Source organism: Silurus meridionalis, chromosome 10, assembly GCF_014805685.1.
Source record: "Silurus meridionalis isolate SWU-2019-XX chromosome 10, ASM1480568v1, whole genome shotgun sequence".
NCBI classification, from domain to species: Eukaryota; Metazoa; Chordata; class Actinopteri; order Siluriformes; family Siluridae; genus Silurus; species Silurus meridionalis.
In genome coordinates, this window is record NC_060893.1 from 21,610,077 (window position 1) to 21,632,128 (window position 22,052).

General features: G+C 37.4%; 1 protein-coding gene across 2 annotated transcripts in view; it reads left to right on the forward strand.

Moving 5' to 3' along the window:
- LOC124392867 (venom phosphodiesterase CdcPDE) overlaps positions 1 to 22,052 on the forward strand; it is a 55,250-nt gene that overhangs the window by 27,547 nt on the left and 5,651 nt on the right. For both annotated transcript variants that reach the window (XM_046860122.1, XM_046860123.1), the window contains exons 13-24: positions 727 to 835; positions 1,524 to 1,646; positions 2,997 to 3,028; positions 3,286 to 3,413; positions 3,484 to 3,553; positions 3,687 to 3,774; positions 7,719 to 7,891; positions 8,126 to 8,171; positions 8,764 to 8,918; positions 16,140 to 16,281; positions 18,134 to 18,211; positions 20,584 to 20,716. In XM_046860122.1, the coding sequence (XP_046716078.1) occupies positions 727 to 835; positions 1,524 to 1,646; positions 2,997 to 3,028; positions 3,286 to 3,413; positions 3,484 to 3,553; positions 3,687 to 3,774; positions 7,719 to 7,891; positions 8,126 to 8,171; positions 8,764 to 8,918; positions 16,140 to 16,281; positions 18,134 to 18,211; positions 20,584 to 20,716 (1,277 nt within the window). The remainder of the gene's footprint in view (positions 1 to 726; positions 836 to 1,523; positions 1,647 to 2,996; positions 3,029 to 3,285; positions 3,414 to 3,483; positions 3,554 to 3,686; positions 3,775 to 7,718; positions 7,892 to 8,125; positions 8,172 to 8,763; positions 8,919 to 16,139; positions 16,282 to 18,133; positions 18,212 to 20,583; positions 20,717 to 22,052) is intronic.

The following is a 22,052-nucleotide window of genomic DNA, read 5'->3' on the forward strand; positions in this document are numbered from 1 at the left end:
CTCTGTGTTCAAGTGGTCAACATATTTTAACATCCACTGTGTAGCGGAGACCACATGAGTCAGGCCTTCAAGGTCAAATTGTGTGAAAGAAACCATTACTTTTGAAGTACAATATGCAGAAGAGACTTGTTCTGGCTAAGAACCACAAGGAGGGGGCATTAGATCAGTGAAAAACTGTCCTTTGAGTCCAAATTTGAGCACAGAGGGTAAACACATGGTTCCTGAATGTTTGGTTTCCACTGTGAAGTATGGAGGATGTGTGATGGTGTGATGGTGTGATGGTGTGGGGGTGCTTTTGCTGGTGGTGATTTAGTAAAATATTTAGGGCACACTTAACCAGTATGGCTACCACAGCTTTTCACAAGACATCCCATCATCTTTATTCCAACAGCACAATGACCCCAAACACACTTCTAAATTATGTAAGATCTACTTTTTCAAGAAAGAGAGTGATGGAGTGCTCTATCAGATGACCTGGCCTCCACAATCACTCTATCTTAATCTAGTGGAAATCATTTGGGAAGCAGCCAACAAGCACCTTATACCTCTACGAACTCCAATATTGTTTTTAAAAACATTCCAGGTGACAACCTCATTAACCTGAGAGAATGCCAAGAGTGCGTAAAGCTGTCAAGAAAAGAAAACAAATTCATACAATAAAAAACATATATAATATTTATGTATATATGTATAGTCTCTTATTGCTTTGCCACTTCTTTCCTGTAGCTGGTTAGTGCAATCCAAGGAGTGGACAAAGTGATTGGACAATTGATGAATGGACTCAAACAGCTCAAACTTCATGAATGCATTAACATTATCATTGTAGCAGATCACGGTGAGTTTTTCTCTTAGCTGGCTAACCCACAGACTGTGAAAAAGTATTAACAGTATTTCATTTCTTTTTTAAATACATTTTTAAACACAATGCATCTGGAATATCTGCCATTTTATGAATTAAAGTAGGTTCAAGATGTATATATGCCATTATTACAAACAGTGAATTATTTACATGGATATTATATGTAATGTTCTAAATAAATAGAATTCCGTATTAAAGTATATGACGTTAATGTTTTGTTTGGCTTGTAACCGATGTATTACTAGGTATTTAGTTATTAAGGTATTAAATTCAATGTATTAAGCTAACGAAAAAAAAAAAGCAAAAATATTCTAAAAATTGTTACGGCGCACCCCTTAAAAATCTTTTTTATTGCTTTTGCAATTAAATTAGCTTAATACATACATCGAGATTTTACTTCAAAATGTTACAGCTATAAATAGAAAAAAATAATCTATTTCCTTTATGCATATGTTTTTTTTCGCTTTTTTTTTTTTTTTATTATTACATTGCTTTTTACATTTGGAATGAATGTAGCTGAATGGGTTAAAACAGTTGTAAGTGTTGTGGCTGTGATGAATACGTGGGAAAACATTGTCCCAAATGGAACAACTTCTCATATACATCTGTGTTGTTGGACTGCAAATTTGACATTCATTGTTCATGTGTGTATTTGTGTGTGTAGGAATGGCTGAAACTAGCTGTGACCGAAAGGAGGTTCTAAAGAATTACATAGGTGATGTGTCACATCTTTATGTGTACGAGGGACCCTTCGGCCGAATCAGAGCAGTGAACAAATCAGTCAGCTGTAAGTATACATTTGTGCACACACACACACACACACACACACACACACACACACACACACACACACACCCACACCACATTGTACACATGATTGTTGGTCATTTATTATAAGTATCATGGGTGTGGTTTGTTTTTTAATCAAAATAATTAAGGAAGTAAGTAATTTCTGTGAAAATGCTCTGTTTGGGGTCGAAGGTTTTCTGTGAAAAATGACATATTTTGCAATTTGCTAAATACTGCCTTTAGCTCAGAACTCATTTATAGTATATTAGCTCACGTACAGACCTGTCAAAAGTGGAAACACAGTCTTTTATGTTTTATGTTCAAACAGGACAGGAACCAGACTCAAAAGGGAACATGTTTTCATTAAACAATATTTCCATGCATTTTGTAAAGCTTGCCAAGAGCTCATTATGTATTACTGGCTCATATGCATAACAGAACTCTGGAGTGATATCTAACATAGAATGACCTGCCCAGTCACTGCACCTAAATCCTAAAGACATTGTCTCACAGCAGTTTTACAGAATTTAAGAGTTAGGGTGAACGATGTGTATTTATTTAATCCAGATGAGCAGCCATGGAGACTGTGGCAAGGAAAAACTCCCTTAGATGTTATGAGGACGAAACCTTGAGAGGAACCAGACTCAAAAGGGAACTCATCCTCATTTGGGTGAAATCAAGAGTTTGACCATAAATCTTTCTACAATACAGAACACTGGAGAGTGAGAACTAACATGATTACTGGAATGTAAGATTATGAGTCATGTTCTTTCTACAGTCATTTAAGGTTAATGAACCAGAAGCTACTGAGCAACTCATAAAATAGCGCAACATTCGTTACCATCATAGATCCAAAACCAGTTTCTCCATGCCAGAGCCTTTAAACATTTCAATGTTCAAACTCCACATGAGGTTAAATCTAAATGGCACTGGTACGTCTCTAGATGGTTCGGAAAGTTTGTGGGCATCTACTTCTTTAAAGGTCCACAGTCTTCATGAGGTGGGACGTGACTGGAGCTGGCACAACCTCAGAATCCCTCGGGATGGGTAGAGAAAGAGAAGCAGTAGAGAGAACTTAGCGTAGTTGCTGTTCATAATCATTACTATGAAAGTCCCTTATATAGTGTATGTCACTAAAAGGTTTGCTGCCTTTTACTTAATAAATTTAGTTGTATGTTTTAAGAGGATTAAAACATTTTGCAGCAGGAGTGGATGTGGTTATTGCTATTGAAAAACACTATTTAGGGTGGTTATTGTTATTGCTTGGAAACCAATATTCGTTTTGATTAGATTTTTTGCACTAATTACTAGACCATGACTGATCTAAGTTGTGTTTTCTGTTTTTCAGTTGATCCTGCAGGCTTAGTGACCAGTTTGATGGTATGTAAATCTTTATCTCTGTACTGAGGTTGAATAATCACCAAAACAAACGAAAGCAAAATGAATACACAAGCATAGTAATACAGCAATCCTATAGCAAGACCATGGCATTTTCTCCCCGAACCCAACTACTACTTATTAAAGAGCATATCAGCATATAAAACACCATTTTTCTGCCTCACACATGAAAACTAGATATAAAATTTAAACAATGCAGTGGGAGTGTATTTACAATATACATGTGTTGGGTTGTGTAGTGCAAGAAGCCTGAACAGAAGATAAAGCCCTACCTCAAACCTGACCTGCCCAAACGTTTCCACTATGCACACAGCAGACGCATCGAGGATGTCAACATCCTCGTCGACTCCCTATGGCTGTTCGAGAGGTACAATCTTCCTAAGCACATATTTACTCCTTGGATCTGGCAAAACATCTAGAATGTGTGTTTTCTGTAGATATGCAGGTTCTCTCACATTTTGCTCTGGTGGAAATCATGGATATGACAACGACGACCCTAACATGCAGGTGCGTGTGTATATTTTCATGTTTCCGTATCGTTCTAAACAACTTTCATGTGTATCAAGTACATTTCCGTTTCTTCACTCGCTATTATTTAACTAATCCTCATTCATGCTGGTTCTCTCGTCCTCCATACTAGGCGATGTTTCTCAGTTATGGCCCCAAGTTTCACTTTCAGACTAAAGTTGAGCCCTTCTCCAACATCGAGCTCTACAATCTTATGTGTGGTGAGTTGTTTTTATAAACTAGATTTCTGGTTAAAAAAAACTTGAATAGATTGTTTAGCATAAATCCAAATTCAAATCTATATCCCGAAGCAGCAATCCATTAAGGTCCAGGCAACACTACTCTCTAATTATTGCGCATCGGGCTGAACACAGGCATGGGAAAGTTAAATCAGGGGTAAAGGTCTCTTTATTAGGGAATAGAAATGAAAGTAAAAGGAAGAAGAAAAGTTTTCTGGTGCCCAAAAAAACCCTATTGGTTTGCTGCGTTGGGCTGCACCTCCTCAATGCCGTTCTTCTGCACCCTGCTGACGGTTGAGTTCGCAGCACTTGCCCCTTTTGGTACTTAGGGTTGAGGCCTGTCGTCACATTATCCAAGTCCAATTCAAGGTTTAATGGTATTTTCACCAGACCCTATTTAAATTGGAAACTCCAATAAGTCTGACTGTACCTTCATAATTTTATGCATCACTTTATAACATTCATTTACTCTAATGGTTTCTTGTAGCCTCATATTTTCCATGAATTTGCTGTCATTTGCCCCTCCCAGTTTCAGGTTTGACTCATGTAGCCACTAAAACCCAGTGGGGCTTGGAATGCCTGGGGCAGATTGACGTCCCTACTGGTAATAGACAATGAATAGTGGGGACTTTGTGGGAAGGTATAAAGGTGTGGGAGTGAAGACTACATAGAGGCCAGAGAGTGAAGCAATGTTCTCAGCCAAACAGTGTGTGTGTGTGTGTGTGTGTGTGTGTGTGTGTGTGTGTGTGTGTGTGTGTGTGTGTGTGTGTGTATGGGAGGAAAGGCAAAGCAAGTTTCCCAGTAAGGCAGTGAGGGTTGGTGTTCTTTGTTTTTTTGAGTAGAAAAACATTGCTTTCCCGGAAAGTACATGGTTACTATGTGGTTTAGTGACACCAAATTCTGGGAACATTTTTATGTCCAAGACAACTGAAAAAATAAATGAGAACCTGCTTTGAGACAATTGTTGAGTCCATTGTTAAATGTGTAGTAATTAAAAAAACAAGTCACCTTTTCAAACTTTTCCAAAAAAATTTGAATGCTACTAAAAATAACCAATTGTATGTCAGTAAAATGACGATATTATAATAATAGGCAACTTTTCAGACAAAATAAAAATGAAAGCCACTGGAAATTACGAAGCTGCAAAACCAAAACAAGTGGGACAGTAATAACAGGTCTCCAACAAAAGCAAGAACACAGTATGAGACGATTTCCTTTAAAACCACACAGAGTGTACCTAAGGCTCCTTATGGTTTATTCAAGGACAATGCAAAAGTTTCCTAAGGCAATTTTGGATGTAACATTTGATTTCATAATTTTTTAAGGCACCTTTGTTTTGCATTTCTTTGCTCATACCTTCCACGGATGTCGGAAATGTTCTTTTCAGACACATTTTCACCTCATTATGGCTTCGGTTTAATGAGCACTATTGCGCTGTCTACATTTGGTCTTTTGCTGGTTATCATTGGAGCCTAATTTCATTTCATACACATATTTTGTGTATTTGCCATGATATTTAAATAAGGAAACCATACAGCATATGGCTCCTATTAGGGCATTCACCCTGTTGTTATGTTACACTTCTGGTTCTTCTCTCAACAAAACATTTGTGGAAACATCTGATATTCTTCAGCTATTATGCAATCAGCATTAACACAAATTTTCAGTCAATATAAAACATCTGTTTACGGCTAGTCGCTTTATGTTGTGACTATAGTGACTGATTTGTTGATCATTCTTTAAAGTGCGAATCAATTTTACAAATTTCTTTTCAAGGAAATAGTTTGCGTGTGTATCCTATTAAGATATGAGTTTGAGGATTCAGTTCAGTTTCAGACCTTCTATTTGAAGGTCAGTGAGATGCAGTTCCTAATAGACTTTAAAAAAATAAAAATAAATAAATGGGATTTACAGAGGATGTGGTATGATGGGGTAAATAAGAACCCATTTGCTTGAATTAACTTTACAGAATGCATGTTACCACCACTATCAGTACATCTACCACTACTACTACAACCATTAATACTAACACTACTATTACTATTACCACTGCTACTGCAACCAATACTACAATTACTACAATTACTACTACCTCCAATTCTTCTACCTCTATTACTATTACTACCACCACCTTTACAACTACCATACCACTATTACTATCACCACTACTACTACTACCACTATCACCACTACCATTACTACCACTACATGGATGTGGTAGCTCAGTGGTTAAGGCCTTTAAGATCGAAACCTCCATTTTAAATCCCACCACCACCAAGCTGCCACTGCTTGACCCTTAAGCAAGGCCCTTAACCCTCTCAGTTGTTAAGGACTTCTGCCAAATGCCATAAAATGTACTCCAACCACCATTTGACCACCATTAATACTACCACTACTACTAGTACTACTGAAACCACTAACACCATTATTACTACTAACTCTACTAAAACTACTACAACAACTACTACTACTACCATTACCACTAACTCTACTACAACAACTACTACTACTAGTACTATGACTATTACTAACAATACCATCATTACTACTAGTACAACCACTACTACCATTGCTACTAACTTTGCTACTACTACCACCACCACCATTACTACCACCACCACCACTACTATTATAACCACTATTTTACCACCCTTGATACTACTACTACTACTACTAATAATAATAATAATGCTACTAATACTACTAATACATTACTATTATCAATGCTAGTGTTACTACTACCACCACCACTAAAAACATCATTACTATTAACTCTACAACAACCACAATTGTTTCACCACTACTATCAAATCAATCAAATCTGATTTTATTTGTCACATACACATACATACAGGGTACGGCATGCAGTGAAATGCTTTTAAAAATACTGAAATGCTTTTGAAAATAGTGAAAATACTACTACCAATACCCCTATTACTACCACTACCATCAATGCCAGTACTACCACAACTACTACCACCATTACCATTAACACTACTTCTTCTTCTACTACTACTACTACAACAACCACTATTCTACCACCACAATTACTAATACTACTACCAATACCACTACCACCACTGCCACTACTACAACTGCCATTATTACCACTAACTCTACTTCTTCTTCTACAACCACTATCTTACCACCACTATTGCTACTACTACCACCACTATCACTACTACTATCACTACCACTACTACAACAACCATTATTATCACTACTACTACCAATACCAATACCACTACCACCACTCCTAGTATTACAACTGCTATTATTACCACTAACTCTACTACTTGTACTACTACAACCACTATCTTACCACCAATATTACTACTACTACTACTACTACTACTACTAGTATAACATCCATTATTATCACCACTAATACCACCAGCATTATTTTACTACCACTAATACTACTACTACTACTACTACCATTATTTTACCACCACTACCACTAATACTAGTAGTACCATTACTACCACTGACAGTATTACTACTAACTGTACCACAACAACTACAGACACTTCCACCAATTAAACTGCCAGTACTACTACAAATACCAGTATTACTACCACCAATGCAATACTACTGCTACTACTCCCACCAATACCACTAACTCAACTACTACTACTACTACCACTACTACTACTACCATCACCACCACTACTACTCGTACTTCCCAGGATCTTGGCATTATGTTTTTCTCAGGTCAGTATTACTGGATACAATCAGTAAAACTGAATTGACTAAATAACAAGAAATACAGTATGTGACTAAAATGTACCAGCACCACTAGTCAACATTCAAACATAAAGCCTTTAAGTCATTCAGCTCCTTTTGTTTCTTTTCTAACAACATTCAAGCAGTGGTTTAAATTACCAGACATCTAGTTAATAGACCTTTCTGCTTTTGTGATTCAGATGTATTAGAAATCACCCCAGCACCTAATAATGGGAGTCATGGAAGCCTGAACCATCTGCTGCGTTTGCCACCTTATACACCTCAGCCCCCTGTGGAGCAGAGTCCACCAGGCCAATGTCCTTTAACCAGCCTAGATCCTACTGACCCACTTGGCTGCTCCTGCCCTGCCCTGGTATGCACTCACATCTCACAATGACTCTTTATACTGATACTGGTTCTTCTATAGGGACAGGTGAGGCAAAGTATTATCACAAAATATCTTCAAAAAGTTATCAACCTTATACATTTTAAATTCCACTGCTCACTCACTCATCCTTGCCAAAACTAGCAAATTTCTGAAACCTAAATGTTACCTAATGTTTTGCTGTCTAAAGATATTAGTGGTCTAACGGTGTGTTTGCTGCAGGGGGGCATCAACCCCAACTCTCGCCTCAACTTGTCCGAAACGGAAGGTAATAATCATTGTGTGTATTTAACAGAGATACTTTACACATTAGAGACCAAGATTGGTAACAAAGGGTGTGTGATTGCATGTCAAGGTCTAGATGTTTCATTATTTAAGAAGGCTTACCTTTTATATCCAGGATTCGTTGTAATTGAGCTGCCTTCCTAATTAAATCAAACATACGGTACTATCACTATGGTTGCTACAGCAATCTACTTTGCAGGAAAACAATGTTATGCTAGGCCTTACCTGCAGAGACACTTAATCATCTCAAATGTAATGTTTACTCTGTGTATTGAAACAGGAAAATGTAACAAAGTAGAGCAGTTACATTCAAGAGTTCATTGTAATATGTACAGGAAACAGTATTGTTAAGGTGGTAAATGGCTTCACATTTCTCAGTAAACAATAATGTCCAAAGCTAAATAGAATCTATAAGTAAGTGATTGTGAGCTGTATCAAGAATGGACGAATTATATATGTATTAGCTATACAATAGGTAGCAAATACAGTATAAGCTTCAATGTATTGCCCATTACATTAATTTTGTTGCCTGGAAATCTAATAATGACTAAGTTTTTTTTTGTGTGTGTTTTTAGTGTCTCAGAGCAAAAGCAAGCATCTGCTGTTCGGCCAGCCGCTAGTCCTGCAGTCCAACTCGGATTACTGTCTCCTGTACAATCACGGATTCATCAGTGCCTACAGCAAAGAGAAGCTCATGCCTCTGTGGAGCTCGTTCACTGTGGAGAGACGGGTGGGCATTAAAAACAGACACAAACACACACACATGATGATACAGATACAGATGCAAGAATAATCTTATGTTCAGTAAGGCTACCCAGATGAGGATGGGTTCCATTTTAAGTCTGGTTCCACTCAGATGTTCTTCTTCAAACCATTTCAGGGAGTTTTTTCTTACCACTGTTACCAATGGCTCACTCATTGAGGATAAACTTAGAGGGACACATTTCTGAGGCTAAATGTAATATTCATAATGAAACTCAGCCACTGCAGTTTATTAACTACATTGACACATCGACTTCCCATAACAGAGCAACATTATTTTTTGCCCTGTATCTCAACAGCAAGTTTAATTGATTTTCATTGATGGACTTATTTTAACATTAATTTTCTTTTAAATTATTCATTGGATGTGCCAGTGTCTCACAAAATCTAGTGGAACATCCTCCCAGAAGAGTAGAAGTTATTGAAACGTCATATTTGGAATACGATGATTAAAAAAACATACAAATCCTGTCCACAACCTTTTTATCTATATAGTTTGAGTCTATGATCCAAACAAAACCTTAAGAGGAAGCAGACACACAAAAAACACCCACATCCTTATCTGAGTGACTTCCAGATATTCACTATATTATACACTGATCAGGCATAACATTATAACCACCTGCGTAATATTGTGTTGGTCCCCACTTGCTGCCAAAACAGTTCTGACCCGTCGAGCATTAACAGCAGAAACTTCTTGAGCAATTTGAGCAACAGTTGTTCATCTGGTGGTTCGGACCACACGGGCCAGCCTTCGCTCCCCACATGTATTACTGAGCCTCAGCTCATTATAATGTTGCCAGAAATTTCAGGAAAATTGTTCCATCTGGCATTTATATAGCATTTGGATGCCTGGTGTATTTAAAGTTTAGTTTGTACAGCAAATTTGGTGTTTCCCTTAAAGTCCTCTTTAAACACTGATTGCTTTGTAGTATGTCAAATCAAATCAAATCAAATTTTATTTGTCACATACACATACATGCAGAAAATGCTTTGTGTGACTGTCCATTATTTAAGCATAATAAGGAATAGAATTGAAGATTAAAATAAAACAAAATAAGGTAGATAAATAAAAAGTATAAACTATATAAAATATATGAAAATATATGTAAATAGATGAATGAGTATGCGTTTTATCTTGTATATTTGCATTATTGGCCAGAATAAAAAAAAAATAGAAAATCTGGAAGCTCTATAGCTTGATAGATCCTTTCCCCATTAATGATATAGAATTTGTAAGTCCATTACATTTGAGATAATGTGCATATTAGCCAGCCTAGCATCATGGATGTTGATGTATCAAGCTATCACAAATAGACACAAGTGCAGGAAATGCAGGTTTAATAAAGATTGTAGATATATCCTAATGAAAAGTAAAAAACTACCAACAAAATACCAACCATTCTAATGTTTCCAACCATTCTAAAAATTCTAAAGTCCCTAAAAAAGAGCAACAGTGAGAGTTTGATGAATGAGGGGCTTTTTAAAAAGGTTTTCGTGTTTGTGTGTGTGGATGTGCATATGTATAATTGGGCACAGGTGTGCACGATCAGCCAGGTGATTGCAAATAGGAGAACGTATTGGAGTCTACGTCAACTATATTGGATTCCTGTGTGACTATTGGGAATCCAATTGGACACAATGAATTTGACTTTGTTGTCGATCAATTTTAGACGTAGCAGACAATTCCTCAAACCCCATGCATATTGATGTTTCATCATAGCAATTCAATGTGACTTTTTTGTATGTGGACATGATGTGAATGGACATTAGTCAATACAGTATTTCTTATATATAATGTAAGTTTTGCAAATTTCTCTGTATGTTAACTAGGGAAGTTAGACAGAGGACAATTTGAGTGTACGGCAGCAAAACACTACTTTGAGGAGTATTTTTTCCATCTGTGAGAAATCCTCATTATATTGATGAGGTAAAGATGTGTACCTGAAAAAATACTTAAGTAAAAGTATAGATCCTGAAAAGCAAAACCTCCTTCATTACAAGTTACAAGTCACCAATTAAATATGACTTGATCTGATTTGTACAGTACTTCAGTATTTGATTCGTATTAAACGTAGGCTTAAAGATGCACTAGTCCTTCACACCTCTGCATGTTATTGAAAAGAAAAAAACAGTTGATTTGTTAAGTTTTATTTTCTAAAATACAAATGAAATTGTACACCTCAACACTGCATTAACCAACAACACAACAGCCTCTTCAACATGCCAGAATGAATCAGAGATCAATCAAGTCGGGGGGAAAAAAGGAATTTCTCAAAAAGGGATCTTCAACTAACAAAGTTTCAGGATTATGTCACAAAGTAGAAGAACCATTAGTATTCAATGGACAAATTAAACTGAAGTAAATTAAAGATCAAATAAAACAAAATATTCAGACTGTGATTTGATGCGACTCACTTTCAGAAAAAAGCAATATTTTTATTCATCTTCAACAAAAGCTGGTTCTCAAAGTTTTTATGAGGCCAGCAGTGCTAAAAAATCCCTCCCAGTCCACAGATGTGGGGAGAGTTGAGCCTTAATGACATTTTCATTAGAAGTACAAAATGTAAATGGTAATGCCTATTGTCAATAAAAATAGAGTAAAGTAAAACTTCATATTTTGAATCATAAATGTAGTTGAGTAGAGAGTAAAAATTGCTGACATAGTCAGTGTAGTAGCCAACAAATACTTAAATACAGTAAACAAGTACATTTAATCAAACGCTTTACACCACTGATGAGGTATAATACTAATGGGTAGGGGTTGGTTCACTTATAACTCTTTTTGTGATTGATTTTTATATTTACATTTATATCATTTGGAAGACCTTATCCAGAGTGACTTTTATTTATCTCATTCATACAACTGAGCAGCTATGGGGTTAAGAGCCTTGCTCAGGGGCCCAGGAATGGCAGCTTGCTCTGTCAGGGATTTGAACTCAAAATTTAGACTTGATCCAAAGTAAAATGCTTTATCCTCAAAGCTACCACCTCCTTTTTTTTTTTTTATTTGAGAGATTACTGTCGATTTCTTTTAAGTCTGTGTCACATTATAGAGCCCTTATTCTAGAAGAGTGTCATAGGGTGTCACTTCAAAAAATCTTTTGACCAATTTCCAGATATAGCAATCCATCTTATATACATCTTCAATGTTTTTATTCCTAGGATATCCCAAAAAGGCAGATTATGACTAACAGTGTTGAGCAGCACTGTTAGAAACAACAAACATTGCTGAACGTTTCCAGCCACTGCACCTCATTTCATGTCATGTCAAGTCAAATGACTCTCCCCGCCTGAATCACATTTACTGTATTAGTATTAATAGTTTTTTAATAGTAGTTATTAGTAGTATTAGCACTTGTATTTTGACTCACAGTGCACCTCAGACGTCTCACATTTGTCTTCCTATGTTGTCCTTGTGAATGTGCAAGTTATTTCACACTATATGGACAAACGTATTGGGACATCTGACTTTTCCAGCCATATGTATGTTTTCCGCAGGCACACAAATTGTATAGGATGTGTTTGGATGTGGTAGCATGAAATTTTCCTCTAAGCTGGTAATTCCAAACCTGTTTCAGCATGACAATGAAGATACGGTTTATATGTATTTATTTAGAGACGTACCAGCTCCACTTGGATCCCACTTCATGAAGTCTAACTTCATTGGTCTTTGAGGATAAGCACTTTTAATAAATTCTCAAAACAGACATTCTCCATATGCTCTTTTTCCATTGTCTCCATCTTTGAACATTTAAAGGCTCAGGCATGAAAAAGTTGGTGCTGAATCTATAAAGATGTTGAGCTAATTTATGACTTGCTCAAAAACACCTGGTTCCAAAACCTTATCTGTCTGAACATTACTCATAATGCTCATGATATTTCTCACTCTTTAGCCACGTTTTAATGATTTATATTCACACTCTTGGTTTCAGCCAAATGAGGATGGGTTTCCTTTTGAGTCTGGTTTCCTCTCAAGGTTTCTTCCTCATACCTCCTGAAGGGATTTTTTTCCTTTCCACAATTTTCCCAGGTTGCTCATCTGGAATAAATACACATCTCCTGCTATAGAGCTCAGACCTCAACCCTATTAAACATCTTTGCGATTAATTATAACACTGAGTGCACCTCAAGGCCAGGCCTCTTGTGACTAGATGAGCATATTTCGACAAGCTCCAAGATATGCTGGAACATCTTCCCAGAAATGTGGAGGTTATTACAACAGCAGAAGGGGACAAAATGTGGAATAGGAATCCCCAAAAAGCAGCACATACCAATTTTATGATCAGGTGTCTGCAAATGTTTGTTCATGCAGTGTATCTCTTTAATGCATCTGGTTGTTTTTCAAAATAGTGTTAAGTCAAGTCAAGTCAAGTCAAGTTTATTTGTATAGCGCTTTTCACAACAGACATTGTCTCAAAGCAGCTTTACACAAATCAACAGTGATGGTGAATGGTGTGCATTTGTCCCTGATGAGCAAGCCGTGGCGACTGTGGCAAGGAAAAACTCCCTTAGATGTTATGAGGAAGAAACCTTGAGAGGAACCAGACTCAAAAGGGGAACCCATCCTCATCTGGGTGACATCAAGAGTTTGATCATAAATCTTTCAACAATACAGAACACTGGAGAGTGAGAACTAACATGATTACTGGAGTATAAGATTATAAGTAATGTTCTTTCTGCAGTCTTAAACAGTCTATATGGTTAGTAGCTCCGAGTTTTATAAGCTCAGCATTTGTGATCACCACAGATCCAGCATCAGCTTCTCCATGCCAGAGCCTTTAAACACTCCAGGAGGTCCAATGTCAAAACTCCACACATGTAGCGGGATCCAAATGGCACTGGTACGTCTCTAGATGGTTCAGGATGTTTGTGAGTTCGGCATCTACTTCTTTAAAGGTCCGTAATCATCACGAGGTGGGAGGTGACTGGAGCTGGAGCAACCTCAGGATGCCTCGGGATGGGGAGAGAAAGAGAAGCAGTGGAGAGGAATTAGCGTAGCTGCTGTTCATGATATTAACAGCACAAGTTGATAATGTGCATGTGATCAGATGTTCTGGAGCACAAGGTTATGATGTGATGTGTGTTATGTGTAGGCTTTGCTAAAAGATACGTTTTAATCTACACTTAAATTGGGTGAGTGTGTCTGAGCCCCGAACACCGTCAGGAAGACTATTCCAGAGTTTAGGAGCTAAATGTGAAAATGCTCTACCACCTTTAGTGGACTTTGCTATTCTAGGAACTACTAGAAGCCCAGAGTTTTGAGATCTCAGGAGCGTGGCGGATTGTAGCGTGTTAAAAGACTGGATAGATACACGGAGCCAAACCATTTAGTGCTTTATAAGTGAGAAGTAATAGTTTGTAGTCTATTCGAAACTTAACAGGAAGCCAATGTAGGGACGATAAGATCGGGGTTATGTGATCATATTTTTTTGACCTTGTAAGAACTCTGGCTGCTGCATTCTGGACTAACTGAAGCTTGTTTATTAATGAAGCAGGACATCCACCTAGTAACGCATTACAGTAGTCTATTCTGGAGGTCATAAACGCATGGACGAGCTTCTCTGCATCGGATATAGACAACATATTTCTTAGCTTAGAAATATTTCTAAGGTGAAAGAAGGCTGTTTTGTAACCTGATTGATGTGATTTTTGAAAGACAAGTCGCTGTCTAAAATAACACCCAGGTCTTTTACCGTTGAACTAGTGGTTACAGAACATCCGTCTAAATGCAGGTTGAGATGCTGGAGCGTCTGTATACCAGTTTTTGGGCCGATGAGCAAAATCTCAGTCTTATCAGAATTTAAAAGTAGAAAGTTATGGGTCATCCAATCTCTTAGTTCCTTAACACACTCAGTCATCCGGGTTAATTGAGCTGTATCGCCTGGTTTAGATGAAATATATAGCTGAGTATCATCAGCATAACAATGGAAGCTAATTCCATGCCTTCTAATAATATTTCCTAACGGAAGCATGTATATTGTGAAGAGCAGGGGTCCTAGAACTGAACCTTGCGGCACGCCATAATTTACTTGCATTAGCCTGGATAGCTCTCCATTCAAATCTACGAAATGGTAACGATCGGACAGGTAGGATTTAAACCAGCTTAATGCCTGTCCCTGAATGCCGATGTAATTTTGTAAGCGATCTAGGAGGAGATCATGGTCTATAGTGTCGAATGCAGCACTAAGATCTAGTAAAACCAACAGCGAGATGAAGCCTTGGTCTGAAGCTAAAAACAGGTCATTAGTTATTTTAACTAGAGCAGTTTCTGTGCTATGATGGGGCCTAAAACCTGACTGAAATTCTTCAAAGATATTGTTCTCTTGCAGGTAGGAACATAACTGTGCAGCGACAATCTTTTCTAAAATCTTAGACATAAATGGGAGATTTGAAATTGGTCTGTAATTTGATAACGTGTTTGGATCCAGATTAGGTTTTTTAATGAGGGGCTTAATAACTGCTAACTTGAGGGATTTAGGGACGTGACCTAAAGATAGTGAGGAGTTAATAATATTTAGAAGAGGCTCACCAGTTGTATATAACACTTCCTTCAGTAATTTAGTAGGAATTGGATCTAACTGACATGTTGTCGATTTAGCTTTGGCAATAACATTATACAGCTCTTCCTGTCCTATACATGTAAAACAGTGGAGTTGTGGAGTTGAAGGTAACACGGTCTCAGGAGATGCTGTAAGAGGTTGAACTGCCACAATTGTTTTTCTAATGTTATCTATCTGTTAGCGTTTCACATTTAAAATTATTCATTAGTTATTTGCATATCAATTATCTGCATTTGCCTTTGTTTAATTTCATCATCTATAGAGGCTTTAAAGTTGTCAATGTAGTAAATGTAATGTAAATTAATGATGGGTCGTTCATGAACGATTCATACAGAAGAACGAGTTGGCTCAAACAGCGATTTGTTCATTAGCAAAGCATCGCAAAATCTCTTCTAATCCGTGTCGCTTGTTCTTTTATCATCTGACTCCCATAGATGCTATGTAGTAGTATATACTGTATATCAATTATTGGAACTATAATCAAAGTTTGTGTATGTAGACGTATTGGAGGATCTGCTTAATGAAAAATGTATTTTTTAATTTTGGTGAACAAGATTCAAAGAACCAAGTCACTGAAATTATATGACCTTCCCAATCACTAGTCTAATGTGGGTTGCCCCCTGCAGGCCATAGGAGGAGCTGGAATTTTGCCTGAAGTGATACCAGACTGTCTGAGAGCTGATGTGAGAATCCAAGCCAATCAGAGTCCTACATGTGACCAGTACAACAGCAGCACTAATGTTACATACGCATTCCTTTATCCACCAAGTATGTACAGCTACTTACACACACACACACACACACACACACACACACACACACACACACACACATATACTCATACACACACAAACTTGTTATCCAAGCCTATGCACTAATGAAGCACTATTTTATTTTCATGCTCACCAGAGAATATGTTCTGTGTTAAACGTTAACACTTATTTCCTTTGTGGCTGTATTAGGATGCTAAATTCAATAATTCTTCTGCCAGATTTCAGTGTTATTCAAACCGTTTGTTGCAATATAATATCATACCTAGTCAGCAGACCACCAGAACCAAAGGAGTGCAATGTAATATTGCACATTCTGCTTGCTCTCAGACTCTGAACCCATGAGCCAGAAGTGGTCTCTTGTTTAATGAAAGAATTTCGACATGCAAATTGATACAAAAAAATAATACTAATAATAATATGAAAAAGATATTACATATTTTTGAGATAATGCTTTATCAGGCTAAAATAACAATTTCCTTATTTGTATGTGGCAATGATCAAATAAAGGAAAAAAATAGTAGAAATAACAAAAAAAAGCAGCTGGAGACAATGACGAGTGTTTTTTTTTTTTTTACTCTAAAAACAATAGTGACTCTAAATAAAACGAGTGTAGGAAGACAGTCACTTTGTGATGGTTTTGTCTGTTAAAGCAAAATTCAGCATTTCTTTTTTTTTAAACCAAAGTTAATGAGAAAGTGTTAAAAAAATACAATAAAAATGCTGGTATCAAAAGCTGCAACCAAATCGAACCCCTACTTGCACATACAATGTAAAAACAACTATATTGAGAGAATACAAACGATACAGACAAAAGTTTGTGGACACCTGGCTATAAGATTAGCATGTGCTTCTTGAACGTGCCATTTTGGATTTAGTCCCCGTTTTCTAAACCTCCAATCTTCAGGGAAGATGTTTTAATGGATTTTAGAGTGTTCTTGTGGAGATTTGTGCTCTTTAACAAGTGCTGATGGTCAGCTATCAGCATTGAATTAAATCATTATTTAATTTGCTATTTTTAATCATTGTGAATTGGTGCAATGCTGCAAACATACTTTCCCTATCGGAATCATTAAACTGAACTTTCTTCTTCTTCTTCTTCTTCTTCTTCTTCTTCTTCTTCTTTCGGCTTCTTCCATTAGGGGTCGCCACATAACGCCATGTGATATTTTTGTTGCAAATTTCAGTGCGTATTTTTCGAAATGCATTCTAAGCCAAAGGCTACTGTAGCAAAATGGTGATTCATGACTTTTTTGATGCTTTTAATGCATTGAAACAACGTTCGAAAAATGCATTTTCATTTAACACCCCGTGACGAATGCAAATAAGTCGATGTGGATTTGAAAATGCAATCGGATCTGACCACTCACGCTCTCTGTCATGGCAAAATCTGTTCCACAGCATGCGAGAAGCTTCTCAAGCACCGGATCGCAAAATTGTAAATGCTAGCCCTCAAAAAAAATAGTCTTACTTATGATAAGGGTCACTTTGTGTAAAACTTTGTGGTAATCGTTCAGGGAGAGATTGACACATAGTATGTAAAAAATTCAGGTTTTCAAATACTTTAGCCGATTTGGTGCGTGTCGAAGGGATGAGTCACGATTACTTGTGCATCACACAATTTTAATAATAGCTGCATTGAAATGATCAAACCCACCATGGTGTAGGAGAATAACGATAAACAGGAGAAAATATTTACTGCATGAATGGATTGTGAGTAAGTATCCTGGGAAAAGTCCTTTGGGATTAGCCAAAGGACTTGATTAAAGCTGCAGTTGTTTTAGTTCAAAGAGTAGAAAAATGGTTTGTGGAGTGCTAATTGTGTGTGTGTGTGTGTGTGTGTGTTGCAGATCTTAACAGCACTTTAGAAGAGCAGTACGACGGATTGACTTTGAGTAACGTGGTTCCCGTGTATCCGGCATTTCAGAGTGAGTTTTGAAATCGTCAGGATATGCAACATACAGCTTGTAAAATTGAACACGTCACCATTTTTCTCAGTAAATACATTCCCAAAGGTGCTTTTTACATTCATTGTTTACCAGATGTTAGTAACAAACCATCCGATCAAAACATACAAAGGAATCAAATCGTACATGTCCATAAACTAAGTTATGTTTAATAATGTGAAATGTAACAGGGAAAAAGTATTGAACACATGAAGAAAGGGAGGTGAAAAAACACATGGAAAGTCAAGACATCAGCAGAAAACAATCAGTAAATAGAAAGAAGTCCTGCCCCGTGTCAATTTAATATCAGCTGGTTTAGTCCCAACTGATTGCCTGTATAAAGGTGTCCTCTTACCAAGGTGTCACACAAGAAACATCTTATGATGGGGAAAAGCAAAGAGCTCTCTCAAGACCTTCACAACCTTATTGTTGCAAAACATACTAATGGCATTTTTTACAGAAGGATTACAAAACGTCTGAATTTTCCAGTGAACACTGCTAGGGGCCATAATCCGGAAGTGGAAAGAACATCACCACATTTCACCATAAACCAACCATGACCAGGTGCTCCTCGCAAGATTTCTAACAGAGGAGTGAAAAGAATTTTAGAAGAGTTGACCAAGAGCCACTTGTGCAGAGCTTCAGAAACACCTGGAATTAGCAGGTACAATTGTTTCGAGGGAAAAACAATTAGTAATGCAGTCAACCGCCATGACCATTGTGCGGCTCGCCACGCAAGACTCCAGTTCTGAAGAAAAAGCATGTTGAAGCTCGCCATGTTGCTGCACAACATTTGGATAACCTTGTGAAATACTTTGAGAATATAGTCTGGTAAGATGAGACAAAAATTGAACTCTTTGGATGCCATAATAGACACCATGTTTGGAGGACAAACAGCACTGCACATCACTCTAGAAACACCATACCATGATGTTTTTCAGCATACGGTACTGGCAAACTGCATTTAATTGAAAAACAAATGAATGGAAAAATGTCCCGAGGCATTCTTGATCAAAATCTGCTGCCATCTGCCAGGAAGAAGGGTGGACATTTCAGCAAAACAGTGATCCCAAACGCACAGCCAAGAAAACTGGTTCCAGAGAAAGAAAATAAAGCTGCTAGAATGAAAGATCAGAGTTCATAGAGGAGGCCCACAGAACCTTCAAGATTTGAAGAATGTTTGTGTGGAAGAATGGGCTGAAATCACACCCGAGCAATGCGTGTAACTAGTTTCTCCATACATAAGGAGGCGTCTTAAAGCCGTCATTACCAACAAAGGCTTTTGTACAAAGTATTAAATACATTTCAGTAAGCGTGTTCAATATGTTTTCCCTGTGTCGTTCACATTATCAAACATAATTTATAGACATCTATGGTTTGATTCTTTGCATGTGATTGCATGGGTTTTGCCAACATCTGGTAAAAAATTTAATATTGCATCGAATGTCAAAAAGCACCTTACAGTAAGAAAAATATTTACTGAGAACAATGGTGACAAGTTCAATACTTTTCTCTGTGTAACAGTTTCTTCCCTTAAGCCACCAGGCTTCTCAACAAAGAACTGAACTGAACTGAACTCTCATACACACACCCACACCCACACACACACACACACACACACACACACACACACACACACACACACACACACACACACACACACACACACACACACACACACACACACACACACACACACACACACACACACACACACACACACACACACACACACACACACACACACACACACACACACACACACACACACACACACACACACACACACACTGTGTGACTGATCTGTACAACCCAGACTCAACACACACTCATACTCACTTTGCACATCCATGACTTCAGTACCACTCACATTACATCACTTCATTACCATTAACTGTTTGCATGCCGTTTTTGCACATCTTTCCTGAAATGCTGCTATTTGCTCTTTTGTTGACATTTTTGGTACTGTTCACTTTGTCTCGTTACAACAGGTTTACTGGCGGAGCTATTTTGTGTTTTGTCTTTTGTCTTTGTACTGTCTTGTGTTGTCTTTGCACTGTTTGCACCAGGGTGCACACATGCACTTTATGTGGTGAGGACACTTACTAACCCTCAGCCCTGTGTTTTCTGTTTCTGTGATTGTTGTAAATGTAGCATCAGGATTCTGGAGGAACGTTGTTTCATTTCACTGTGTACTGCGGCAGCTATATATGGTTGAAATGACAATAACAGCTTCTTGACTTCTTGACTTGACGAATACTTATTTTGATTATAATATGCTGTATTATGTGGCTTATTTACACTGGTGTGTGTGTGTGTGTGTGTGTGTGTGTGTGTGTGTGTGTGTTTTGCAGGAGTGTGGCAGTATTTCCATGACGTCTTGCTGCTGAAGTATTCCTCTCAGTATAACGGCATAAACGTTGTGACAGGACCTGTGTTTGATTATAACTTCGATGGACGTTTTGACTCTATGGACCAGATCAAGCAGTATGTCTCGTCATACAGGTTTATAGCTTTGGGTTTCAGCTCACGGATTCCAAACCGATCGATTATGTTTGATTACATTTTATATGTATATGAGTGGAGATCAACGTAAAGTAAACTGGTGATATTTATTTTGAAGAAAGGGGAAAGAAAAAATATAATCTTGTCTTGGTAGTATTAAGGAGTCTTGTGTGTTACGGTCAATGATGGTGTGCGCAAGTACAGGCCCTGCCTCAGCCTTGCCTATATATATATATATATATATATATATATATATATATATATATATATATATATATATATATATATATATATAAGGAGCCCATCTTTATCTCTATGACAACAACTGTCCATTCAATATAGTTACATTATTGTTGAGGTTATCAACTGTTCACTGATAAACACTTGAGTGATCCTGCTCTCCGTGTCCGCGTGATCCAACCTGATGCCCAACATCTGGTGGAGAATTTAATCTGGTCTTCAATTTAAATTGGAAACCACTTCCTGCAGCTAATAACGGTTCCAAATGAACAGCCCAAAGATCCTTGAGGTTACTTGTTGTGGAGGTTCAACTCAAGAACCATGAAGATTTAGGCTGTAATTAATATAAACAGTCTGCTACAATGGCTTAGGGCTACAGTTTATAACCTCAACAAGGATAGAACTGTAATGAATAAACATTCATTGTCAGAGTCTGGTTCCTCTTGAGGTTTCTTGTTTATTCCGTCTCAGGCAGTTTTTCCTTGTCGCCACTGGCTCACTCATTAGAATACACTTATAGGGTCTCAGTTATGATGTTGAAATTTATAGTCGCTTTATTAATTTCTGTAAAGCTGCTGAATTTGGGATGATGTCCCTTTTTTTTAAAGAACTATACAAATAAAATATTTGTTCTTGGATAATAGATATTTGGACATTCACGATAAAATATTTGTATAAGATTTAAGTGTCCATCAGTAGACAGCTGATAACCTCAACAAGCTACTGTAGGAACTGTAATGCATAGACATTCAGTGTTGAGGATGAGGATGGGTTCCTTTTTGAGTCTGGTTCCTCTCATGGTTTCTTCAGGAAGTTTTTTCCTGGAACTATCGCCACTTGTTTATTTATGATGATAAAATGTATAGTCGCAATCTACTTAATTCTTATTGACAGCTTGGTATGATCCAAAGAACTATTTATTACAATAATCGAGCTAAAGGATATAGGAGATGGTCATTTTTGTTATGCCAAAATGTATTTAATGTGTAGATTTTCTGTGAGATTCTTTACCTACAAGGGTGTTAGTAAAGTACTGATGTAGGTGAGGTGAGGAGGCCTGGAGTGCAGTCAGTGTTCA